Raw genomic sequence first — 23,673 nt, 5'->3', positions numbered from 1 at the left:
CTGAAACCAGCTATGAGCTCATGGTTTCGAGTTGTGAGAGTATTGGTGGTTTGTGTGGTGAACAAGAAATAATTCAGCAGCTGTAAGTAACTTTCTGCGCAGATCAAGCCGTCGCGGCACGCGACAAGGTGTGGAGTGGGTTGTCGCGCGACGCGACGCCCACCAAAAACTTTGAAATGTTGGCAGTTTTAACCCGTTGCCTCCAAAACTCTTATAACTTTCATTTTTAGCACTTTTAAACCCTCTAAGCCAGTATTAGGTATACCGGGAGTATAACCGAACATCAATAAGCTCCGGGTTCGTTAAAAGGTCACTCGGAGGTATAAATTAACATGTTGACGCCTTTAACTGTAACACCTCGAAATTTTGTGTCCAATAATGTATTGACACGTGTCTTGAGGTTACACGTGGCATTTAATATTAAATAAAGGACTAAAGTTGACAAACCTTGAAAGTATGTAAATTCGAGGGTTATAAATGTCAAACAAGGGTAAGTATACTGTATAGTAACCCTAAACGATGCTCGTACCTTCAAACGATAAATCATGGATCGTACGGAAGCGAAACGCGGAAGAAAGTGAGAGATTACAAGTTGCGGGGGTTAATTGTGTCAACATGTTTAATTATACCTCTGAGTGACCCTTTTGTAACACCCCAAAAATATTTATTATATATAAGTTAAAAGTAACGCTAAAAGGGTAGTGCTAGAATTAAAGTTGTGAAGGAAATACAAGGACTAAAGCTGTAAATACCTAAAAATGAGATTAATTAAAATGATTAATAATAAAAACCCACACACAGTACGTGTGTGGGGTTCTGTACGATCGAACAAGGGCCAAGGGGAGGGAGAAACCCTAGCTTCATCTAATTCACAAGGAAAATCATAAAGATTCAAGCAAATTGAAAGCATAATCAGGAAATTGCAAGCTCTTAACTAATCCTTTGAAAGGGTAAGTTCGATTTTGTGATTTGACAAATTGTAGCAAGTGGGTTTTGATCTAATCTTGAATGCATGGTAGGAAATTTATGAAATTTAGTTAAGGTTGTGATGTAGGATCAGGATTATGTCTGAATTTTTGAAAGAAATGTGATTAATAGCCGAAACCCAAGTTGAGGAGAAGTTGCTAGGGGTAAATTGATCAAGATTTGATATGTGTATGTGTGTTGTGAGGAATAACCTTGTTTATGATGAATAATCACTAGATAATCTGATTTAGAGTAAAGCTTTATTGAATGTTATTGAATGATTAAAGAAATTAGCTTACCTATATATGTTAGTTAAATAAGTAAATTCCTCAAAAATGCGAAACCCGCCATGTGTTTGATGAAATGCTTGAATGAACACCTATGTGAAATATTGAATGTAAAGGAATGAAATTCCGGATACTAAACAAATGAACGGATGTGTTAATATAGGTGTAAAGGAAGAGGGCTCGGGTTCTAAGAAGTCGGAAAGCTCGCAAGACAAAGGTATGATCCGTTACATACGAAAGTTTACTTCTTTTTATTGATCGTTTGCAATTATAATGAATAACCCGTGTTATAAGAATCATTCTATGTTTAATTATTGAAGTGTTAATAATGAATGGTAATCCCTTGTGGATTCGTTTAAGCTAAAAACGGACTATGCTAAGTTATGCAAAACGACCGGTTCTTACAACTAGGTCAAGTAAGGATATGAAACCATCCGACTAGAATGGGTGGTCATGCAAGCCAATAACCGTATGCATAAGGTTCAATCCATTAAACGGATAGAACGAAAGATTCTTAAGCTAAAAGTAATTAACCCGATGTTATCGGGTCGAATGCAAGATACTTGAATCTCAATATGAGATTGAATGCCATACTCACTAAGGTGGGTAATCGAATGCGTATGAGAAATGGAAGCATATAGATGATTATAATTACCATATTGGTTTTATGGTCTAAATAAGTGTCTTTACTAACTTTTAAAAGTTTGATGTTTAATGTAGGTAAATCCTCGATTTAGACGTTTGGACGGCTTGGAACGTGCACACTTGGATTACGCCCGCCTCACGCTTCCGTTATTAAGTCTTTTAAAAGGGGTTAAGTTTTGGTCATATGTAACTAGGTTTATGTAGTATGTTAATAACTTCGTTGTTGGGTAAAAACTTGGTAGTCGAAGTCATGTCGTGTCCAATGTAGGCTTTGTTCGTTTTGGGTTTTGTCAAGAATGTTAAACGTTGAAGTTTGGTATGTATAACAGGGGGTTTAATGGTTTTAAACGAATAGGTCATGCCGAATTTTTCCTTAAATTTTCCTATTTATTTTATAATGACGATGTGGCTAGACAAGAAGCGTTCGAGAACAAAGTTACGGAAGTAGCGGAAGGGGTTATGCAAGCCAATCTTCCACGGTTGGCTCAAGAGGTCTGGGGGTTGTGGATGCTATGATGACCAGTAAGATCGAGGAATTGAAAGAACTAATTGAGGGGTCTAGAAGTAAAGGTAAGGAACGACGATGCACGTATAAAGCCGAGTTCTGGGGGTTGTGGATGCTATGATGACCAGTAAGATCGAGGAATTGAAAGAACTAATTGAGGGGTCTAGAAGTAAAGGTAAGGAACGACGATGCACGTATAAAGACTTTATGGCGTGCAATCCGGCAACGTATGATGGTAAAATTGATCCGATCGCATGCCAAAGATGGATTTCAAATATAGAAGCGGTGTTCATTCGAAGTCGTTGTGATAACGAAGATAAGGTGATGTTCGCCACCGGCCAACTCACTTTTCAGGCAAAAGATTGGTGGGATGCACACAGTAAAGAGATAGGTGAAGAAAGGCTCCAAACAATGACCTGGCAAGAGTTTAAGGATCCTTTCATGAAATATCACTGCCCTCAGTCCGCCGTTGATAAGATTCAAGAGGATTTCTTACGCCTCCGACAGAAGAACGAGACGATAAATGAGATATCAAACACCTTCTTGGATAAGATGAAGTTTTGTGGAGAGTTTGTGCAAACTGAAAGGATGAAGATTAACCGCTTTTATGGCGTGTTAAAGGCAGAATTTAGGGAGTTCATTACTCCCTCGAAGTGTGAGACCCTTGATGAGCTCATCAATCTAGCGCGGGATAGAGAAATCGAGATCAAGAGGCAAGAAGAGCGTGGAGAAAAGAGACCCAATGAAAAAGGTGGAAATTCGACCCCGACCAAAAAGGGGAAGTATCAAGAGCAAGGAAGAAATGATAAGTCGAGGAGTGGTATCACGCCGTGCAAGACTTGTGGAAAACTTCATACGGGGGAATGTTTGTTAGGCAAGAAAGGGTGTTACAAATGCGGTAAGGAGGGACACTCATCTTATCAATGTCCGAATAGCCCAAAAACTTGCTTCAACTGTTTCGAAAAAGGGCACATCAAATCTGAGTGCCCGAAACTCCAGCAAGAGTCGAAGAAGGAAGATAAGAAACAAGAAGGTTCTAGGGCCAAGGGTAGAATGTTCCAAATTACATCCGAAGAAGCCAAGTCTCACCCGAATGTGATTTCAGGTATCTTTTTACTAAACTCCATACCGGTTTATGTGCTATTCGATACTGGAGCTACTATGTCATTTATTTCGAATGAAATTATACAACATCCGTCCTTTAAGATCGAACGAATGCCAATGCCTTTAGAAGTAGAAATAGCCGATAGCAAGATGTATATGTTACATGAGGTTTGTAGAAATTGTAAATTCACTATAGAAGATGAAGAATTTGACATCGACCTGATACCCATGGTTTTGGGGGAATTCAAAATGATCGTGGGGATGGATTGGTTGGCGCGACACCATGTGGAGATTAACTGTGAAACCAAGGTAATGGTTATTCAAGCTCCAAGTGGAAAGCAATTAAGTATTCAAGGAGAGAGAAACGTGGAAACCAAGTTGTGTACCTTGGTCCAAGCTTATAAGTACGTACTTAACGGGAGTAGAGCTTACTTAGCTTATGTAGGAGATGCCCAACAAACTCTCCCGAAGCTTGAAGACGTTGAGGTCGTGAACGAATTTCCGGATGTATTCCCGGAAGAATTGCCGGGACTTCCTCCCGAAAGGGAGATAGAGTTTCGCATCGAATTAAACCCGGACGCGAAGCCAGTTGCAAAAGCTCCCTATAGACTTGCTCCCACCGAGATGCGAGAACTGATGACACAGTTGCAAGATCTTCTAGATAAAGGCTTTATACGCCCAAGTGTGTCGCCTTGGGGAGCACCCGTCCTTTTTGTTAAAAAGAAAGACGGGTCGATGCGTATGTGCATCGACTATAGAGAATTAAACAAACTGACCATAAAGAACCGCTACCCTTTACCGAGAATCGACGACCTTTTCGATCAATTACAAGGGGCGAGCTGGTTCTCCAAGATAGACCTGCGTTCAGGGTACCATCAAGTTAGAGTACGGGAAGAGGATATTCCAAAGACTGCATTTAGAACCCGTTACGGGCACTATGAATTTCTAGTCATGTCGTTCGGATTGACGAACGCGCCGGCTGCGTTTATGGATCTTATGAACCGGGTGTGCCGACCCATGTTAGATAAATCGGTAATCGTGTTCATAGATGATATCCTAGTCTACTCGCGAAGCAAAGCTGAGCATGTAAGGCATTTGCGTGAAGTACTCGAAATTCTCCGCAAGGAGAAACTTTACGCAAAATTTTCAAAATGCGCCTTCTGGCTCAGGGAAGTGCAGTTTTTAGGCCACGTGATTAATGCGGAAGGTGTTTTAGTGGATCCATCAAAGATTGATGCTGTAGTGAGATGGCTTTCCCCGAAAAGCTCGACTGAAATAAGGAGTTTCCTAGGCCTCGCGGGATACTATAGGCGGTTCATACAGGATTTCTCAAGGATAGCTCTACCCTTAACCAGGCTGACGAGAAAGAAAGAAAAGTTTGTGTGGGGTAAGGAACAGGAAGAGGCCTTTCGTATACTAAAGGAGAGGTTGTCGAGTCCTCCGGTCCTGACATTACCAGATGGAACTGAAGACCTGGTTGTTTATTCAGATGCTTCACACCAGGGGTTAGGTTGTGTTTTGATGCAAAGGGGAAAGGTTATTGCATATGCTTCGCGGCAATTAAAGCCTCACGAGGTAAACTACCCAACACATGATTTGGAATTGGCAGCGGTAGTGTTCGCCTTAAAAGTCTGGAGGCACTACCTATACGGTACGAAATGTACGATTTACTCGGATCATAAAAGCCTCAAGTATTTCTTTGAGCAGAAAGATTTGAATATGAGGCAACGAAGATGGCTGGAACTTATCAAAGATTATGATTGTGATATCCTCTATCACCCGGGGAAAGCAAACGTGGTAGCCGATGCGTTAAGCCGAAAAGAGTATCCGTCTCCTCTCCGTGTAAAGTCCATGAAGATGATAGTGATCGATGTCGAAAGGTCGGTCAAAAACAAGTTTAAAATTTGGTCCTAAGTACCTTTACTAGCAAGGGTAAGTAGGGTCGTCTCCACAGGGAATATGTGGTTAGTGTTGATTGTAGAAACCTAGATTAACTAAAACTAAGAAAAACTATTGCTTTGATTACGTTTTGAGATTTTTGATTGAGAATAAATAAGAAAGTTATCAATTTTAAAGAAAAGCAACCCCCTCCGGATTTCCGGTTCAATGATTCACCCAAACCTGTTTAATTAGATAGATACCAAAAGGTCTTGTTAACGGTTTAGTTTGATTGATAATCAAAGACAAGTTTTTAATAATAACCTATGCAATTTAATTACCAAATCATAAGTGCCAAGAACCCACCGAATAACCAAACTACTCACGATGCAAGAAAACCGAATGCGAATGGTAAAAGATGAATAATTGCAACACTCACAATTCTTTTAAACAAAACTAAACCACAAGTATTCTTCAAGTTATGAAAAACAATCCCAAAAAACTAAATAAACAAGGTTTGAGTTTCACATACATGAACCATCCACCCGGAGGTGATCACAAAAGAATCTAGCCACTCATAGTCATGATTTGATCTTCTTGGTTGTCTTGGATGTTTGATTGCATGAAAGATTGATGAAAATTGAGGTTTGGAACTCCAAAATTCGTCCTTGGGAAGTGGAAAACGGCTAGGGTTCGTGAATAATATGTTTTGGGGTTGAAGATATCTCCAAATAAAGTGAAATCCCGAATTTTCGCATGTGTATCTGCTGTCAGCGCAAGGTTGCGCCCCCCCTGGCACAAGGTTGCGCCCCTGACTCACTGGCATCTGTATTGCGTCCAAACTGACACCAGGTTGCGCCAAACTGATTTCTTCTTGCGCCAAGTACTGGTTTCTCACCATTTTTCGCATTTTTCAACTCCCAACTTGTGTGTAAACTTCTAACCTTCATAAATCTTCCCGAAAACCTCCTGTTTAGCTTCAATATCCATCCGTTAAGCTCTGGGGACCTACAAATAGAAACACACTCAAAGTAACCATGTTTTATGATAATAAACACTTAAAACTTTATATTTACACATGTTAAAACATGGTTATTCACCCTTCTATCACATCCCCACACTTCACCTTTGCTTGCCCCCAAGCAAAGCTTTCTCACAACTATCCCACCAACATTAGCAATTACACCTCACTAATCATTACCAATTCTCGGTTCGGTCCAAAGTCATACCCCATTCACAGATCAGCATTAGATGTGTTAATTCAACAGGAAAACATGATATTTTTTTTAAAACCGAATTTACCCAGCTAAACATAACATGCTCCCGGTTTTTATTCTCATGCAACACACCCCTCACAAATTGTCACTCCCCTCGGTTTAATATCTGAACTAGTATGTAGTGCACTAGTATTAATCACTCATCAACTGAATATGAAACTCTGTACTTATAAGCTTGTCTGACAATCACACCTCCACTGTACCACATAGACAATGCACATATCTAAAGGACTTACGGGTTTTGGGCTTAGGCTAAGGACAGGTAATTTTTCTCGATTTTGTAAGTAACTCATAAGAACAGAGAAAAACCAAACCGTAACGATCTTTATTCATACTAATCCTACTAACGAACAGCTTTGGGTTATTTTCGATCCATAATTAAACACCACTATCACATGATTTTTTCCTCAGCCGCCTATTTTGGTCATTTGACCCAGTTACTTGGCTGAACTTTTCTCTCTTTTTTTTTTTTTTTTTTTTTTTGCAACAACTATATACATAGCTAAACACATAGATTGTCGTTAACAGTTGATAACAGAGTGGTTCGGTTTAGGTAATAATTTGGGTTTAACAAACGAATAGGTATCAGGCTCAAATTTGGCTACTAAGGGTAATTGTTAAACAAAAGTGTAGAGGTGAAGGAATTCCTAATTTGCCTTTATCATCTATGTGCATAAATCAAGTTCACAGTCTCAGCATGTATCAAATCAGACAAGTTCTAAAACAGAGCAACATACAGCCCACTCTCAACAAATGAATATATATCAAATCATCTAACCATTCTAGTAGGCTCAAAATCTCACTTAAGTAGGGAATAGGGTTGCCGATGTGTGCATGCATTTATTACCGAGAGCTTGTCACCCCTAGTTAGGCAATTCTAAACATTTTCTATAAAACACCTGCTGAAAACGGTTCATATTACTTTTCTGTAGAATTAGACCATGACTACGGACCTAGACCAATAAGTTGGCGTTCGAAAAGTTGATGATTTACACTGAAAATGCAGCTTTCAAGCGCAATTAAGCCCGCTTAGAAACAATTTTTTTCAAAATTTTCATTTTTGTTCAAATTCGCTCAATGTTTGTGTGAACTTTCAAACATTTCCCTCGGGTTCCCCCATCCCCACACTTGGGATACATTGTCCCCAATGTATGCTTTTCAGAAAACTCTTTTATCAATAATGGGGCGGGGTACCATTTGCGAACTTAAGATCTCAAAACATTTAACCCTCTATTCCAACCAAAATGTTAACATAATGTTCAAACATCCCAATCCACCTCCCAACAGTTTTAAAGTAACAATCATAACATGCCAAGTAGAAGAAAGAGAAAACACATGGACCTGATCATGGATGCAACCCTGATCAGTGAGTGTTTAAAAAAAACACACACTACCCATCAAACTCCTAGAAGCGTATCCTGTCCCATACAAACCATCTCATAATAGCCTCTCATCACTGCATCCATGCCATGCGGTTCCTGCGAACTCGATCCTTCACCCATCCGCTGCTGATTCTGCAAGATCATCAGCTTTTGAAACATCCTAGTTTCCTCCATCGCCTGAGACTGCCTATCGAACTGAATTCTTTTATATTCATCCCATGTCCCAAAAACTGGGGGCCTAGCTCGCATCACCGTATCATACATATGAACATACCAAGGTGTCCCTAACATTTCCGGGGTAAACCCGGTCAAATACGGCTCTAACACTGCTGTCTGCGAAGCACCTTCACCTACATTCACAACTCTCCTTGGTTCCAACTCAATCTCCAAAGGCACACCTTCTTGAACTCTAGTACCAACCTGAACCGACATCTCCTCATCCACTTCATCTCCTTCCACATCTGATCTCTGCCCCTCTACATACTTATTTGTCCCTTCGACAGTCAATCGATGTTTAGTCCTCGTCTTGGAATACCTCCACCTAGACGCCTTAGTGAACATTTGCATATTAATTTTTGTTTGCTTCTTGACAAATCCCTTAACCCCCTTAGGAATGGCCCCTTGCTTTTTCAACAACAAAGATAACAATCTAGCATGAGGAATCATCATTCGTTGTTCTCTCTCCCTCGCTTCCCACACATTGTACATGATAAGGTGTTTGGCCGACAACTTTGGAACACCTGTCAATAAAGCTTCAAGAACCAACATTTCGGGAAAACGTACCTTACCCAAATCACTAGTGCGCGGCATAACATTGTAAGTTATAAACCGCACAAGAAACCTAGGCATAGGGCGTAAAAAATCTGTCTTCAAGGACCACTTTGTCAAATCAACCCCCCGGGGCAAATCAAATAAACTTCGAACTCTCGCTTTCCACTCTTCCGTCTTTGTCTCATCCGCCAACTCCGCCTCTTTAGGATATGCATATGGCCCCTTCAACGTAGCCTTAGTATCATACTTACTTATCCTCTTCATCTCGTCAAATGACAACACCACGTCCACCCCGTTAACCTTTCCAATCAACCGAGTAGTAACCGGTGGATTATTTCCCTCATCCTTTTCCAAACTAGACATCCATTCTATAATTTCATCCATATAAATCTCGTCGCCCCCGGTAAACTGTAGAAAATCAAGCCAACCTAACTTTTTGAAACACTCTTCTATACCAAATGCATGAAAGTCCTTCAAAACTATAAACTTCTCACACAAAAATAGTTCTTTCCTAGGTTGTGTACTTCGTTCTATCTTCTTACGATACATACCCGCTCTATGTTCAATAGGATACCTAGACAATCTCTTTGACGCATCCCACTCCGGTATCCCATCCTCATCAAGCACTAACTCCACCTCATCATCATTCTCGTCTTCCTCAATTGCGTTTCGATTCTGCTCGTTACCGCCTTTATCGGATTGATTGTAATTTTGATATCCTCTGGAGCCATGATCCGGGTGGTAAGAACGTGGACAATCTTGAGCCCAGTGATTATGACTCCCGCAACATGAGCATGCTTCAACATCATAATCCCATTCCATAATTGCTGCACAAGTAACAAACTAAAAGTAGTACTGAAAAAAAAATAAATAAAAATAAAAATCAAATAAAAGATAAAAATCAAATCCCCGGCAGCGGCGCCATTTTGATGTCTGTCGTTCGTGACATGCAAAAACCTAAAATTACCTATAGACAGGGTAAGTCAGGTATCGAATCCAGAGGAGCATGTGGTCAGTGTAATACCGTTTAACTAATCTAAACTTACTTTATGAAATTTACTAGTTTATCTATTTTTGTAATTTTTATGAATAAGTATTGTGAAAATGAGAAAACAAAGATAGGAACGTGACCACTCCGGGATTTAGATTCTGTAATTACTAATAACCTAGTTCTGATTTTATTGGATGCTATTGATTGAATAGTAAATCTGTCACATCTACCAATTACCTATGCAGTTCAAAATCTTAATATTAATTGATCAGATAAATATTAAAACAAACATACATAGGAATCATTCAATCAACAAAAGCATAAGTGGATTCGACACATAATTATAACTCTGACTGTCACTCAGGATTTGTCTGTCACACAAATACTATAATCATGCAAATAGCCGGCTGTCACCCGACTACAAATCCAAATCTCAATACAAAACAGAAACTAGAATTAAAAGTGTCTCACAAAAATCATTCACCCGAAGTGTCCACAAGGATTTAGCCGCTCATGTCGGTGACCGGATCTGTCTCTCTCAATATTGTTTGTGATGATGATGCGATTCCCCCGATTATGGCGGCTGTCAAGTATATCCGTTTCCTCCTCCACAAAAATTCACTCATGTGTCTTCTCCCTTGTCGTCCAAAGATGTGTGGCCCAATGGTCTTCACAAGTCTTCAATCTCGATGTCTCCATAATTACCAACCCGCGTAATGAGATACGGGCCCATCCATTTGCTTTTCAGTTTCCCAGGAAACAACTTCAATCTAGAATTGAACAACCACACTTTCTGACCAACCTCGAACTTCTGTGGCCTCAACTTAGCATCGTGCACTTTTTTCGTCTTGTCCTTGTAAGCAGACGCGCATTCGTATGCTTCATCCCTTAACTCTTCTAATTCCCCTAACACCAACTTCCTCGTTTTACCTGCATTTTCATAATCCATGTTAACTTGTTTAATAGCCCATAAAGCACGATGAGTAAGTTCAGCAGGTAAGTGACATCCCTTTCCATAGACCAACCGATAAGGTGTGGTACCAATAGGCGTTTTATAAGCCGTACGATACGCCCACAAGGCATCATCCAGTTTAGTGGACCAATCCTTGCGGTCGGCTCGTACGGTTTTCTGCAAAATTTCTTTAATTTGCCTATTCGATACCTCAACTTGCCCACTCGTTTGTGGGTGATACGGTGTTGCAATTCGGTGATCTACGCCATATTGTTTAAGAAGTTTGCCAAAATAAAAGTTTTTAAAATGCGATCTCCCATCACTTATGATCACACGGGGGATTCCAAATCGTGAAAATATGTTACTTTGGACAAACTTGCATACAACTTTATGGTCATTTGTCTTGGTGGCGATTGCTTCAATCCATTTAGACACATAATCTACCGCCACCAAGATGTATAAATTGCCAAACGAATTCGGGAATGGGCCCATGAAGTCGATTCCCCATACATCAAAGATATCAACTACTAAAATCGGTTGCATGGGCATCTCACTCCGTTTCGAAATACTACCCATCCTTTGGCATTTTACACAATTCTTAGCAAATTCAAAAGCATCTTTAAATATGGTGGGCCAATAAAGTCCACATGATAAAACTTTGTGACCCGTCTTTTGACCACTAAAATGGCCACCACATGCGGAGGCATGTAACATCTCCAAAACACAAGGGATTTCTTCATCCGGGATGCATCTTCGGATGATCTGGTCTGCTCCAACTTTGAAAAGATCTGGCTCTTCCCAAATGTAATGCTTTGCTTTAGCTAAAAATTGTTGTTTTTTCTTCCGTGTCCAATGTTCTGGAACATTACCTGTAGCTGCATAATTTGCAAAGTCAGCAAACCAAGGTTCAGTTGAAATAGCTAATAAATGCTCATCTGGAAACGTCTCTTTAATGTCGGCATCTGGTTCATCAATTTCATGAATCACTCGAGATAAGTGGTCCGCTACCACATTCTCGCTTCCCTTCTTATCGCGGATTTCAAGGTCGAACTCCTGCAATAATAAAATCCATCTAATCAACCTTGGTTTAGCATCCTTCTTTTCCATGAGATACCTGACAGCACTATGATCAGAATAAATAATAACCTTGCTACCCCAAAGATAGGATCTAAACTTATCCAACGCATAAACAACCGCAAGCAACTCTTTCTCAGTAGTGGTGTAATTTAACTGAGCATCTGAAAGAGTCTTGCTTGCATAATAAATAGCTACGGGTTTCTTGTCAACCCGTTGTCCCAAAACCGCCCCAACCGCATAATCACTCGCATCACACATGATTTCAAATGGGAGAGACCAGTCCGGTGATTGTAAAATTGGGGCTTCAATCAATTTTTGTTTTAAAGTGTTAAACGCTTTTAAACATTTTTCATCAAAAACAAATGGAACATCTTTTAAAAGAAGGTTACATAGCGGTTTGGTAATAACTGAAAATCCTTTAATGAACCGTCTATAAAACCCGGCGTGTCCTAGAAAGGAACGAACACCTTTAACATTAGTAGGTGGAGGTAAAGATGAAATTACTTTAATTTTAGCATGATCTACCTCAATCCCCTTACTTGAAATCACGTGTCCCAACACAATTCCCTCCTGAACCATAAAATGGCTCTTCTCCCAACTTAGTACCAAATTCGTTTCGACACATCTTTTTAAAACTCTTGTTAATTGATCTAAACATGACTCAAATGATGTACCGAATATGGAAAAATCATCCATAAAAATCTCCAAAGACTCCCCAACCATATCTGAGAAGATACTCATCATGCACCTTTGGAAGGTGGCCGGGGCATTACACAATCCAAATGGCATTCGCCTAAATGTGAAAGTGCCATATGGACATGTAAAAGTGGTCTTTTGTTGATCGTCTGGATGTATAGCTATTTGATTGTAACCTGAATACCCGTCTAGAAAACAATAAAACTTCTGACCTGCAAGTTTCTCTACAATCTGATCAACAAAAGGCAAGGGCAAGTGATCTTTGGAAGTTGCAGCATTCAACTTCCTGTAATCTATGCAAATGCGCCACCCGGTTACCGGCCGAGTGGCAATTTCTTCACCTGATTCACCTTTGATAATCTGAATTCCTGCTTTTTTTGGTACCGTCTGAGTCGGGCTTACCCAAGTGCTATCAGAGATGGGGTAAACTATTCCTGCATCCAGCCACTTCAGAACTTCCTTCTTCACCACTTCCCGCATGTTCGGGTTCAATCTTCTTTGAGCATCCCTAGCTGGCTTGGCTCCTTCTTCAGTAATGATCTTGTGCATCACAATGGATGGGCTAATTCCCTTCAAATCTGCGATTGTCCATCCAATAGCCGCCCTATGTTCCATGAGAACTTCCATCAACGCCTTTTCTTGAGCTTCCGTCAAATTAGACGCAATGATCACCGGGAGGGTGTCATTGTCTCCCACAAATGCATACTTCAAATGCTTTGGTAACTCCTTCAGTTCTAATTGAGGAGGTGATTCCAATGATGGCTTAAGGTGAGTGTCAATATGTTCAGGTAAACTTTCTACTTGGTGGGTCCAAGTGGGTTTTCCTTCCTTTATAGCCATTACCTCCAATTCCTTTTCAGCTTCATTCCAACATTCTGATAATTCAGCCTGTTCCCTGTCACAAATAACACACGTCTCTGTTGTGTTTACCCCATTTTCATGAGGATGACACTCGTCAATGATGTCTGCCATAAAGCATTCATCACTAACCAGAGAATCAGATGCACGGGAAAACACGTTTAATTGGACTTTCCTATTACCAAAGGTCATGTCAACTGTTCCATTTCTGCAATCAATTAAAGCGTTGGCAGTTGCTAAAAATGGTCTACCGAGTATAACATTAGGTTGTTTAGTTTTATCAATTGAGACATAGTCTAAAACCAAGAAGTCAACTGGGTAGTAAAAGTCCTCTACTTTGACAATGACATCACACACGATTCCCCGGGGTAATTTCAAAGTCAAGTCGGCCAACACTACTGTGGTGTCGGCTCTCTGTAACGGTCCGAAATCGTATTGATCGTAAAGACTCCCCGGGAGAATACTTACACTCGCTCCCAAATCCAGCAATGCTCGGCTCATTTTAAAGTCACCCACTTGAATGGGTATTAACGGAGCACCTGGATCTCGGAGTTTAGGAGGGATAGCACCCGACAAAACGGCACTAACATTTTCGGTCAAATCGATTTTCTTTGGAAATTTGTTTTGCCGCTTTTGGGTGCACATGTCCTTCAAATACCTAGCATAAGCCGGAACCTGTTTTATTGCATCTAGCAATGGGATATTGATTTTCACTTGCTTAAAAACTTCCCACATCTCTTCTTGTTGTGGGCCCCTTTTTCCCGTTTTGCCAGTTTTTGTTTCAGGATTTTCCAATGCCTTAGGAAACGGGATGGTATTACCCTCCACACCCTTTTCCTTTGGTTTGGACAAGTCATTCTCTATTACCCTATTATTAGATTCTTGAAAAGTTATTTTTTTTAGATTCTTTAGGGTTTACAGGTTCAGACTCAAGCTCATTGTCCTCATTTTCATCCCAATCCTCCACCACACCCTCAACAAATTGTGGTGGAGTGCCAACCTTGTTGTCATATACTTTACCAGAACGAAGTACACTTACCTGGTTAACACGTGCATTCTGGGTAGCTGAACTATTACTTTGATGTTGTGGGTTGACCATGGTGGTGCTTGGCAGCTTTCCGGGATCTCTTCTCAACTGGGCTATATCCTCTGCTAATTGCCCCAATTGCTTCTGCATTGCTGTAGAAGTCTTATCTCTCACCTCATTTTCCTTCTGAATATCTTTCATGAACGACATGATTGCATCCAGCTTCGAATCACTCGAGTCGCCTCCACCACCTGCAGAATTACCTTGCTGGTTACCTTGATTCCTCCAACTCCCTTGATAATTGCTTTGATTTTGCTGTTGGTTGTTGGCTTGAGGCCCTTGATTATATTGGCCTCGATTCTGATAACCTCCTTGTTGGTAATTTCCTTGCCGATTCTGATGCTGTTGACCTCCTTGGTTAGGCACTTGAAAATTGGGGTTCAACTGATTAGTAGAATTACCGTAACTAAAATTGGGGTGGTTTCGCAAACCTGGATGATATGTATTTGATTTCATATCATATTGCTTTCGTTCACCGTACAGTTGATTCACTTCATTAGTCTGACCACCCAACACAGCACACTCTCCAACTTGATGCCCTAACTCTCCACATTCAGTGCACACCGAAAACGTATTGGTGGTTTTAACTTCACCCCCTTTTCCAAGGTTCATTTGAGCTACCTGACGCTCAAGCAACAAGTTTTGATGCCTCAGTTTCTCGACCCGTTCCTCAGCTTCATAATCGACTGACTTTGCTGAACTTGATCTTGCCCTCCTGCTTGATTGTGTCTGTCTCTTTGAAGTGGCACTTTGTCTCTCCAAATATGCCCAATCCGCAGCTTCTGTATTTGTGAGAAACGTACCATTGCTGATGGCTATAAGATCTCTTACATCATCAGGAAGTAGCCCATCATAAAACACCTTAATTAATTCCCATGTCTGAATTTCATGATGTGGGCATTTCCTAAGCAACTCCTTAAACCTTGTGAACGCTTCATGGAACGGTTCCCCTGAATGTTGCTGGAATGCTCTGATTGCATCTCGAGCTTCACTAGTTCTATTCATGGTGTAGTATTCCTCCAAAAACACCAGCTGCATCTCTTGCCATGTGTATATACTACCTGGAGGTAATGTGGCGAACCAGTGGCGTGCTTTGTCTTTCAGGGTGAACTGAAACAGCATCAGTTTCACATCATCTTTTGTAAACCCCGAAACCCCAATCGTTTGACAAATCGAATCAAAACTTGCAATGTGCAAGTATGGTTCTTCGGTCCTTTTTCCGTAAAATTCCGGCAAATGGCCTAAGTATTGAGGCCTCACCTCGAAAGGTCTGTTATTATTTCCAACCGGTGTGACTATAGCCGACGAGTTAGGTACTACAACTGGTCGACAGTGACCTTCAACGCCTTGAATTGGTGCCCCTTGAACGACTTGTGGGACACCATCCACAAACTGTATCTGATCGCCCCTAAACCGATTATTAGCTCTTCCCGCATTAAACTGCGGAACTCCATTATGAACTTGATTTTGTGGAATCGGTTACGGGATATGAAGACTTTGATGACCATCTGAGACAAGTGGTGAATGGACATCGGTTGAAACCGTATATGGAAGCGAATGACATTAATGGACCAGGCAAACAGTCGGAGAGCTTTATGTTAAGCACTCTGGTCCATGACGAGGAATAACCATGATCAGGTATGGTCTGGCTGAAGACCTATAAACTTAGCGCTCTCGGGAGGCAGCCCGAGGATGTAGAGTAGTGTATTGTTTTTGTTTTGTCTTGCGTGTGTGTCTTGCAGGTATTAATCTCCACGGATGCAGTTACCCAAGTGTGGGGATACTTAGTGGAATCCCAAGTATGTTTTAGGTGTGATTGAGGACAATGCACGGGTAAGTGTGGGGATAAGTGGTCAAACGAGTAAGAAAATATGAGCACACACGTTTGTTTTTATATATTTTTATTCAAAAAAAAAAAAAAAAAAAAACATGTTCTTAATTATTGTTCTAAAAAAAAAAAAAAAAAAAACAACAACAACGAAAATAAAGAAATAAAAAGTTTTAACCAGCTTGTTCGATTTTTTTTAAAATGGGTAGAGATAATTTCAAGGAAAATCTCACAAATATATATCAGGGGATAATAAAAATCGAACAGCAGCTGTTGGCAGCGCCACTTTACGCCAGCTAAGCCGCAACCTTGCGTTGATTCTAATTGTTCACTGAAGTGCGCTGTAAAGAACCACATGTTGCGTTAAAATTCCATTACCCAGCTCTACATAAGTTTTGGCCACATGTGACCTGGCCACCAATTAAAAACTCCACACGTGACCTGGCCCCACTAACTTATAGTCCACCCATTATGTGTGTGAGACAAATTAAATAAACATGGGTCAAACTTAAAAAAAAAAAAAAAAAAAAAAAAAGAATAATAATAATAATAATAATAATAATAATAATAATAATAATAAAAAATAAAATAAACATGGGTCAACAACATCCATACCTGATTCCAATTTGAGGACCCAATAACATTAACTTTTCATTCAAAACACACAGGTCATGTCCCCCAAAACCCATTGTCGTCTTCACAAAACCCACATAAACCCTAACTTCTAAGCACCATAACTCATTCAATTCTTAACGAAATCAAGCGATTCTTGGGTCCAAATTGTGTGTTTTTTCGAGACGAACAAGACTAACCGAACAGAATTTCGAAATTCTTCACGGGTTTTGAGATTTTTGGACATTTTTGGTCCGAAATTTTGGGGGTTCTTGGTGGGTTTTTGCAAGCTTTCATCCTTGGTGTTTAGTGCTTGTTTAATCATCACTCGAGGTATGTTTTCACCCGTTTTTGCTAGATTATTACAGATTATGTTGAATATCCATGTGATTTTGAACTTTGTTGTTTGAATGTGGGTGGGTTTTTGATGTATAATGAGTTAATTAGCATTGGTTTGGGGATAACTTGCTTGTTGGGTGTTGAATAGTGTATACCTTGGTGAAAGAGGGGTTGTTGTTAGGAAATCACCATTCGAATGCTTAGAATGAGAGTTCTTCATGAATTTTAGTTAAATGGTGAATATGATTAAGGTTATGTAATTGGTATTTTCTTGAAAATTTAAACTCTTTTATAAAACCTTGATTCATAATGGTGATTTGGGAAAAGGAGTGTTGTTGGAAACAAGTGTGGGGATGGCACACTTGTGTGAATTTGATAGTGTTGGGATTATGTTGAATTCGCCTTAAAATGGTTTGGAAGTTATATTGTCTTGGTTAAGTGAAATTGGTATCTTGTTAAGATTTAAATTCTTTTTCAAACAATTAAGATAATATAATTAATCAAGTGGCCGAATTTTGCATAATGTTATTTGTTGATTATGGGAAGTTGATAGTTGGAAGTTTGTGTGAATTGTAGGAATGGCACGTGTTCGAGAGAATAAGAAAGGGAAGGCTCAAGAGGAACCTTCTAAAAGGGCTTCAAAAAAGGCAAAGAAACAACTTCTTGTTGTAGAGGAGTCGGATGATTCGGATCCGGAATATGATGTTTCGGATGAGGAAGAAGAAGTAGAAGAAGAAGATCAAATCATGACTATGAGTGGCTAGATTCTTTTGTGATCACCTCCGGGTGGATGGTTCATGTATGTGAAACTCAAACCTTGTTTATTTAGTTTTTTGGGATTGTTTTTCATAACTTGAAGAATACTTGTGGTTTAGTTTTGTTTAAAAGAATTGTGAGTGTTGCAATTATTCATCTTTTACCATTCGCATTCGGTTTTCTTGCATCGTGAGTAGTTTGGTTATTGGGTGGGTTCTTGGCACTTATGATTTGGTAATTAGATTGCATAAGTTATTATTAAAAACTTGTCTTTGATTATCAATCAAACTAAACCGTTAACAAGACCTTTTGGTATCTATCTAATTAAACAGGTTTGGGTGAATCATTGAACCGGAAATCTGGAGGGGGTTGCTTTTCTCTAAAATTGATAACCTTCTTAATTCTTCTTGATCAAAAATCTCAAAACGCAATCAAAGCAATAGTTTTTCTTAGTTCTAGTTAATCTAGGTTTCTACAATCAACACTAACCACATATTCCCTGTGGAGACGACCCTACTTACCCTTGCTAGTAAAGGTACTTAGGACCGATTTTTAAACTTGTTTTTGACCGACCTTTCGACATCGATTAAAATGGCGCCGTTGCCGGGGAATCGGTGCGCTTAGTGTTAGTTAGTTGTTTTTATTAAAAAATTCAAAAAACCTAAAAATTAGAAAAAACCAGAAAAACCAAAAATATTTCTTTTTATTTGTCTTTTATTTGTTTTGTTCCGTATTACGCTTGGTTTCTTGTTTGTCTGTGTGCAGGTGATTCTCGTGTTGCATGCATACCAGGTTTTCCAAGAAATCATCACCGCTTTTGTTTGATTCAGAGATAGAAAAGACTGCTCGACAGAATCGTGTTCTTCTACGTTCAGCAGTAAAAGCTAAAGCTCAGTCATCAACAGTTGCTCAAGACCTTGAACAAGCAGCTAACGAGATGGCTAATCAAGAACCACATAACCAAGCACAAAATGAACCAATTCCACCCATTCCAGATCCACCAATCCCTCAAAACCAAAACCAGAATGAAAATCAAAACCAGCCAAATAACCAAAACCAGAATCAACCACCACCACAACCATTTCCACAATTCAACCCAGGCCCACAAAACCAACCTGCAAATCTTAATCTCCGACATGGGGACATCATTCGTCTTAACCAACCACAACATCAACACGGGTATGATGAGGGTTTCCAACACAGAGAAGGCAGCGGCGCCATTTTGATCGATGTCGAAAGGTCGGTCAAAAACAAGTTTAAAATTTGGTCCTAAGTACCTTTACTAGCAAGGGTAAGTAGGGTCGTCTCCACAGGGAATATGTGGTTAGTGTTGATTGTAGAAACCTAGATTAACTAAAACTAAGAAAAACTATTGCTTTGATTACGTTTTGAGATTTTTGATTGAGAATAAATAAGAAAGTTATCAATTTTAAAGAAAAGCAACCCCCTCCGGATTTCCGGTTCAATGATTCACCCAAACCTGTTTAATTAGATAGATACCAAAAGGTCTTGTTAACGGTTTAGTTTGATTGATAATCAAAGACAAGTTTTTAATAATAACCTATGCAATTTAATTACCAAATCATAAGTGCCAAGAACCCACCGAATAACCAAACTACTCACGATGCAAGAAAACCGAATGCGAATGGTAAAAGATGAATAATTGCAACACTCACAATTCTTTTAAACAAAACTAAACCACAAGTATTCTTCAAGTTATGAAAAACAATCCCAAAAAACTAAATAAACAAGGTTTGAGTTTCACATACATGAACCATCCACCCGGAGGTGATCACAAAAGAATCTAGCCACTCATAGTCATGATTTGATCTTCTTGGTTGTCTTGGATGTTTGATTGCATGAAAGATTGATGAAAATTGAGGTTTGGAACTCCAAAATTCGTCCTTGGGAAGTGGAAAACGGCTAGGGTTCGTGAATAATATGTTTTGGGGTTGTAGATATCTCCAAATAAAGTGAAATCCCGAATTTTCGCATGTGTATCTGCTGTCAGCGCAAGGTTGCGCCCCCCCCTGGCACAAGGTTGCGCCCCTGACTCACTGGCATCTGTATTGCGTCCAAACTGACACCAGGTTGCGCCAAACTGATTTCTTCTTGCGCCAAGTACTGGTTTCTCACCATTTTTCGCATTTTTCAACTCCCAACTTGTGTGTAAACTTCTAACCTTCATAAATCTTCCCGAAAACCTCCTGTTTAGCTTCAATATCCATCCGTTAAGCTCTGGGGACCTACAAATAGAAACACACTCAAAGTAACCATGTTTTATGATAATAAACACTTAAAACCTTATATTTACACATGTTAAAACATGGTTATTCACCCTTCTATCAGATAGTTACGCCACGATTGTTCGAAACGATACGTGAATCTCAAATAAAGTCTCTTGGAGAAGAAGACTTAAAGAAAGAAAGATTAAAAGGCGTAATTGATAAATTAGAAGAAGATTCGACCGGACTCAAAACGCGATTCGGCCGAATCTGGATACCCCGATTTTGTGAAGTCAAAGCCGCACTACTCGACGAAGCACATAAGTCACGTTATTCGGTCCACCCTGGGGCTACAAAGATGTATCGAGATCTAAAAACCAATTATTGGTGGCCGGGCATGAAACGCGATATCGTTAAGTATGTCGCAAAATGCTTAACGTGCTCTCAAGTGAAGGCGGAACACCAAAAGCCCTACGGGGAATCACAACTCTTGGGGATACCGTTGTGGAAGTGGGAAGAACTAACAATGGATTTGGTAACCAAGCTTCCAAAAACGAAAAAGGGGCATGATACAATATGGGTAATCGTAGATCGACTTACGAAAAGCGCCCATTTCCTACCCATTAAAGAAGCTTATTCTTCCGAAAAGATGGCGGAGGTCTACATGAACGAAGTCGTATCTCGACACGGGGTGCCCGTGTCAATCATCTCGGATCGTGATACTAGATTTACCTCTCGCTACTGGCAAAGATTTCACGAGAGTGTGGGAACGAGGTTGCACATAAGTACCGCCTACCACCCTCAAACTGACGGTCAGTCAGAAAGAACCATCCAAACACTTATCGATATGTTGAGGGCGTGTGCTTTAGATTTTGGAGGAAATTGGGATGACCATTTACCGCTAGTGGAATTTTCTTATAACAATAGTTACCACAGTGGCATTAAAATGGCGCCGTACGAATTACTGTATGGGAGGAAATGTAGAACTCCCGTATGTTGGGGTGAAGTAGGGCAAAGGGAGCTCGCGCCAAATGATTTGATAGCATTGACAAATGAGAAGATTGAATTGATTAGAGCTCGTTTGAAGGCAGCCCAGGATCGGCAAAAAGCTTATGGAGACAAAAGGAAGCGTCCTATTGAATTTCAAGTTGGAGATTTCGTTTTATTGAAGGTGTCACCATGGAAAGGCATAATTCGTTTTCGTAAACGGGGTAAATTAGGCCCTCGGTATATTGGGCCGTTTAAAATCTTGGCTCGTGTTGGAAGGGTTGCATATCGATTAGAATTACTGCCTACTCTAGACGGAATTCACAATACCTTCCACGTGTCGCAATTAAGAAAGTGTCTTGCGGATGAAACCGCGTTAGTACCTCTTGATGACATTGAGTTAGACGAAGGATTAAATTATGTCGAAAGACCGATGGCCATTAAAGATGTCAAGGTGAAGAAGCTGCGCAACAAGGTTGTCCGACAAGTGTTGGTGCAATGGCAGCACCGAAAAGGGTCGGAGTTTACATGGGAAGCGGAAGACGAGATGAAGAAGCATTACCCGTTCCTTTTTAGTAAGTACACTTTTAAAAATATGTTTGTGTCAGGTTTCGGGGACGAAACCTCTTTTAAGGGGGGTAGACTTGTAACACCCCAAAAATATTTATTATATATAAGTTAAAAGTAACGCTAAAAGGGTAGTGCTAGAATTAAAGTTGTGAAGGAAATACAAGGACTAAAGCTGTAAATACCTAAAAATGAGATTAATTAAAATGATTAATAATAAAAACCCACACACAGTACGTGTGTGGGGTTCTGTACTATCGAACAAGGGCCAAGGGGAGGGAGAAACCCTAGCTTCATCTAATTCACAAGGAAAATCATAAAGATTCAAACAAATTGAAAGCATAATCAGGAAATTGCAAGCTCTTAACTAATCCTTTGAAAGGGTAAGTTCGATTTTGTGATTTGACAAATTGTAGCAAGTGGGTTTTGATCTAATCTTGAATGCATGGTAGGAAATTTATGAAATTTAGTTAAGGTTGTGATGTAGGATCAGGATTATGTCTGAATTTTTGAAAGAAATGTGATTAATAGCCGAAACCCAAGTTGAGGAGAAGTTGCTAGGGGTAAATTGATCAAGATTTGATATGTGTATGTGTGTTGTGAGGAATAACCTTGTTTATGATGAATAATCACTAGATAATCTGATTTAGAGTAAAGCTTTATTGAATGTTATTGAATGATTAAAGAAATTAGCTTACCTATATATGTTAGTTAAATAAGTAAATTCCTCAAAAATGCGAAACCGCCATGTGTTTGATGAAATGCTTGAATGAACACCTATGTGAAATATTGAATGTAAAGGAATGAAATTCCGGATACTAAACAAATGAACGGATGTGTTAATATAGGTGTAAAGGAAGAGGGCTCGGGTTCTAAGAAGTCGGAAAGCTCGCAAGACAAAGGTATGATCCGTTACATACGAAAGTTTACTTCTTTTTATTGATCGTTTGCAATTATAATGAATAACCCGTGTTATAAGAATCATTCTATGTTTAATTATTGAAGTGTTAATAATGAATGGTAATCCCTTGTGGATTCGTTTAAGCTAAAAACGGACTATGCTAAGTTATGCAAAACGACCGGTTCTTACAACTAGGTCAAGTAAGGATATGAAACCATCCGACTAGAATGGGTGGTCATGCAAGCCAATAACCGTATGCATAAGGTTCAATCCATTAAACGGATAGAACGAAAGATTCTTAAGCTAAAAGTAATTAACCCGATGTTATCGGGTCGAATGCAAGATACTTGAATCTCAATATGAGATTGAATGCCATACTCACTAAGGTGGGTAATCGAATGCGTATGAGAAATGGAAGCATATAGATGATTATAATTACCATATTGGTTTTATGGTCTAAATAAGTGTCTTTACTAACTTTTAAAAGTTTGATGTTTAATGTAGGTAAATCCTCGATTTAGACGTTTGGACGGCTTGGAACGTGCACACTTGGATTACGCCCGCCTCACGCTTCCGTTATTAAGTCTTTTAAAAGGGGTTAAGTTTTGGTCATATGTAACTAGGTTTATGTAGTATGTTAATAACTTCGTTGTTGGGTAAAAACTTGGTAGTCGAAGTCATGTCGTGTCCAATGTAGGCTTTGTTCGTTTTGGGTTTTGTCAAGAATGTTAAACGTTGAAGTTTGGTATGTATAACAGGGGGTTTAATGGTTTTAAACGAATAGGTCATGCCGAATTTTTCCTTAAATTTTCCTATTTATTTTATATGTCGAAAGTAGAGAAATGGGGCGTAACACCTTTGACGTACCCGAGGCTTTGTAACAGTAAAAATACGCTCACTAGAATATACAGTATAAATTCCGCGAAGTTCCGTTTTAAAACGAGAAAGTTATGATCAAATTCGTACGAGAAGGGTTAAAAGC

At 39.6% G+C, this 23,673-nt stretch overlaps 1 protein-coding gene and 3 long non-coding RNA genes across 4 annotated transcripts; all 4 read left to right on the top strand.

The window, feature by feature from the left end:
- Positions 1-857: 857 nt before the first annotated feature.
- On the top strand, positions 858-2,224 carry LOC110934464. Its single transcript, XR_002588369.2, has 3 exons — positions 858-950; positions 1,417-1,470; positions 1,974-2,224. It is a non-coding gene; the product is annotated as an uncharacterized LOC110934464 (long non-coding RNA).
- Positions 2,225-2,523: 299 nt separating this feature from the next.
- On the top strand, positions 2,524-7,695 carry LOC110941486. Its single transcript, XM_022183125.1, has 3 exons — positions 2,524-4,189; positions 4,457-5,082; positions 7,669-7,695. Exons 1-3 carry the CDS (start codon positions 2,524-2,526, stop codon positions 7,693-7,695), a joined length of 2,319 nt encoding a protein of 772 aa, XP_022038817.1.
- A 9,240-nt stretch (positions 7,696-16,935) lies between these two features.
- Positions 16,936-18,177, top strand: LOC110942268. Its single transcript, XR_002594713.2, has 2 exons — positions 16,936-17,249; positions 17,832-18,177. It is a non-coding gene; the product is annotated as an uncharacterized LOC110942268 (long non-coding RNA).
- A 3,881-nt stretch (positions 18,178-22,058) lies between these two features.
- Positions 22,059-23,446, top strand: LOC110934455. The gene is made up of 3 exons (XR_002588359.2): positions 22,059-22,173; positions 22,639-22,692; positions 23,196-23,446. It is a non-coding gene; the product is annotated as an uncharacterized LOC110934455 (long non-coding RNA).
- The last annotated feature ends 227 nt before the right edge of the window (positions 23,447-23,673 follow it).

Source organism: Helianthus annuus, chromosome 1 (genome assembly GCF_002127325.2).
Source record: "Helianthus annuus cultivar XRQ/B chromosome 1, HanXRQr2.0-SUNRISE, whole genome shotgun sequence".
Lineage (NCBI taxonomy): Eukaryota > Viridiplantae > Streptophyta > Magnoliopsida > Asterales > Asteraceae > Helianthus > Helianthus annuus.
This window is presented reverse-complemented; position numbering and strand designations above follow the sequence as displayed.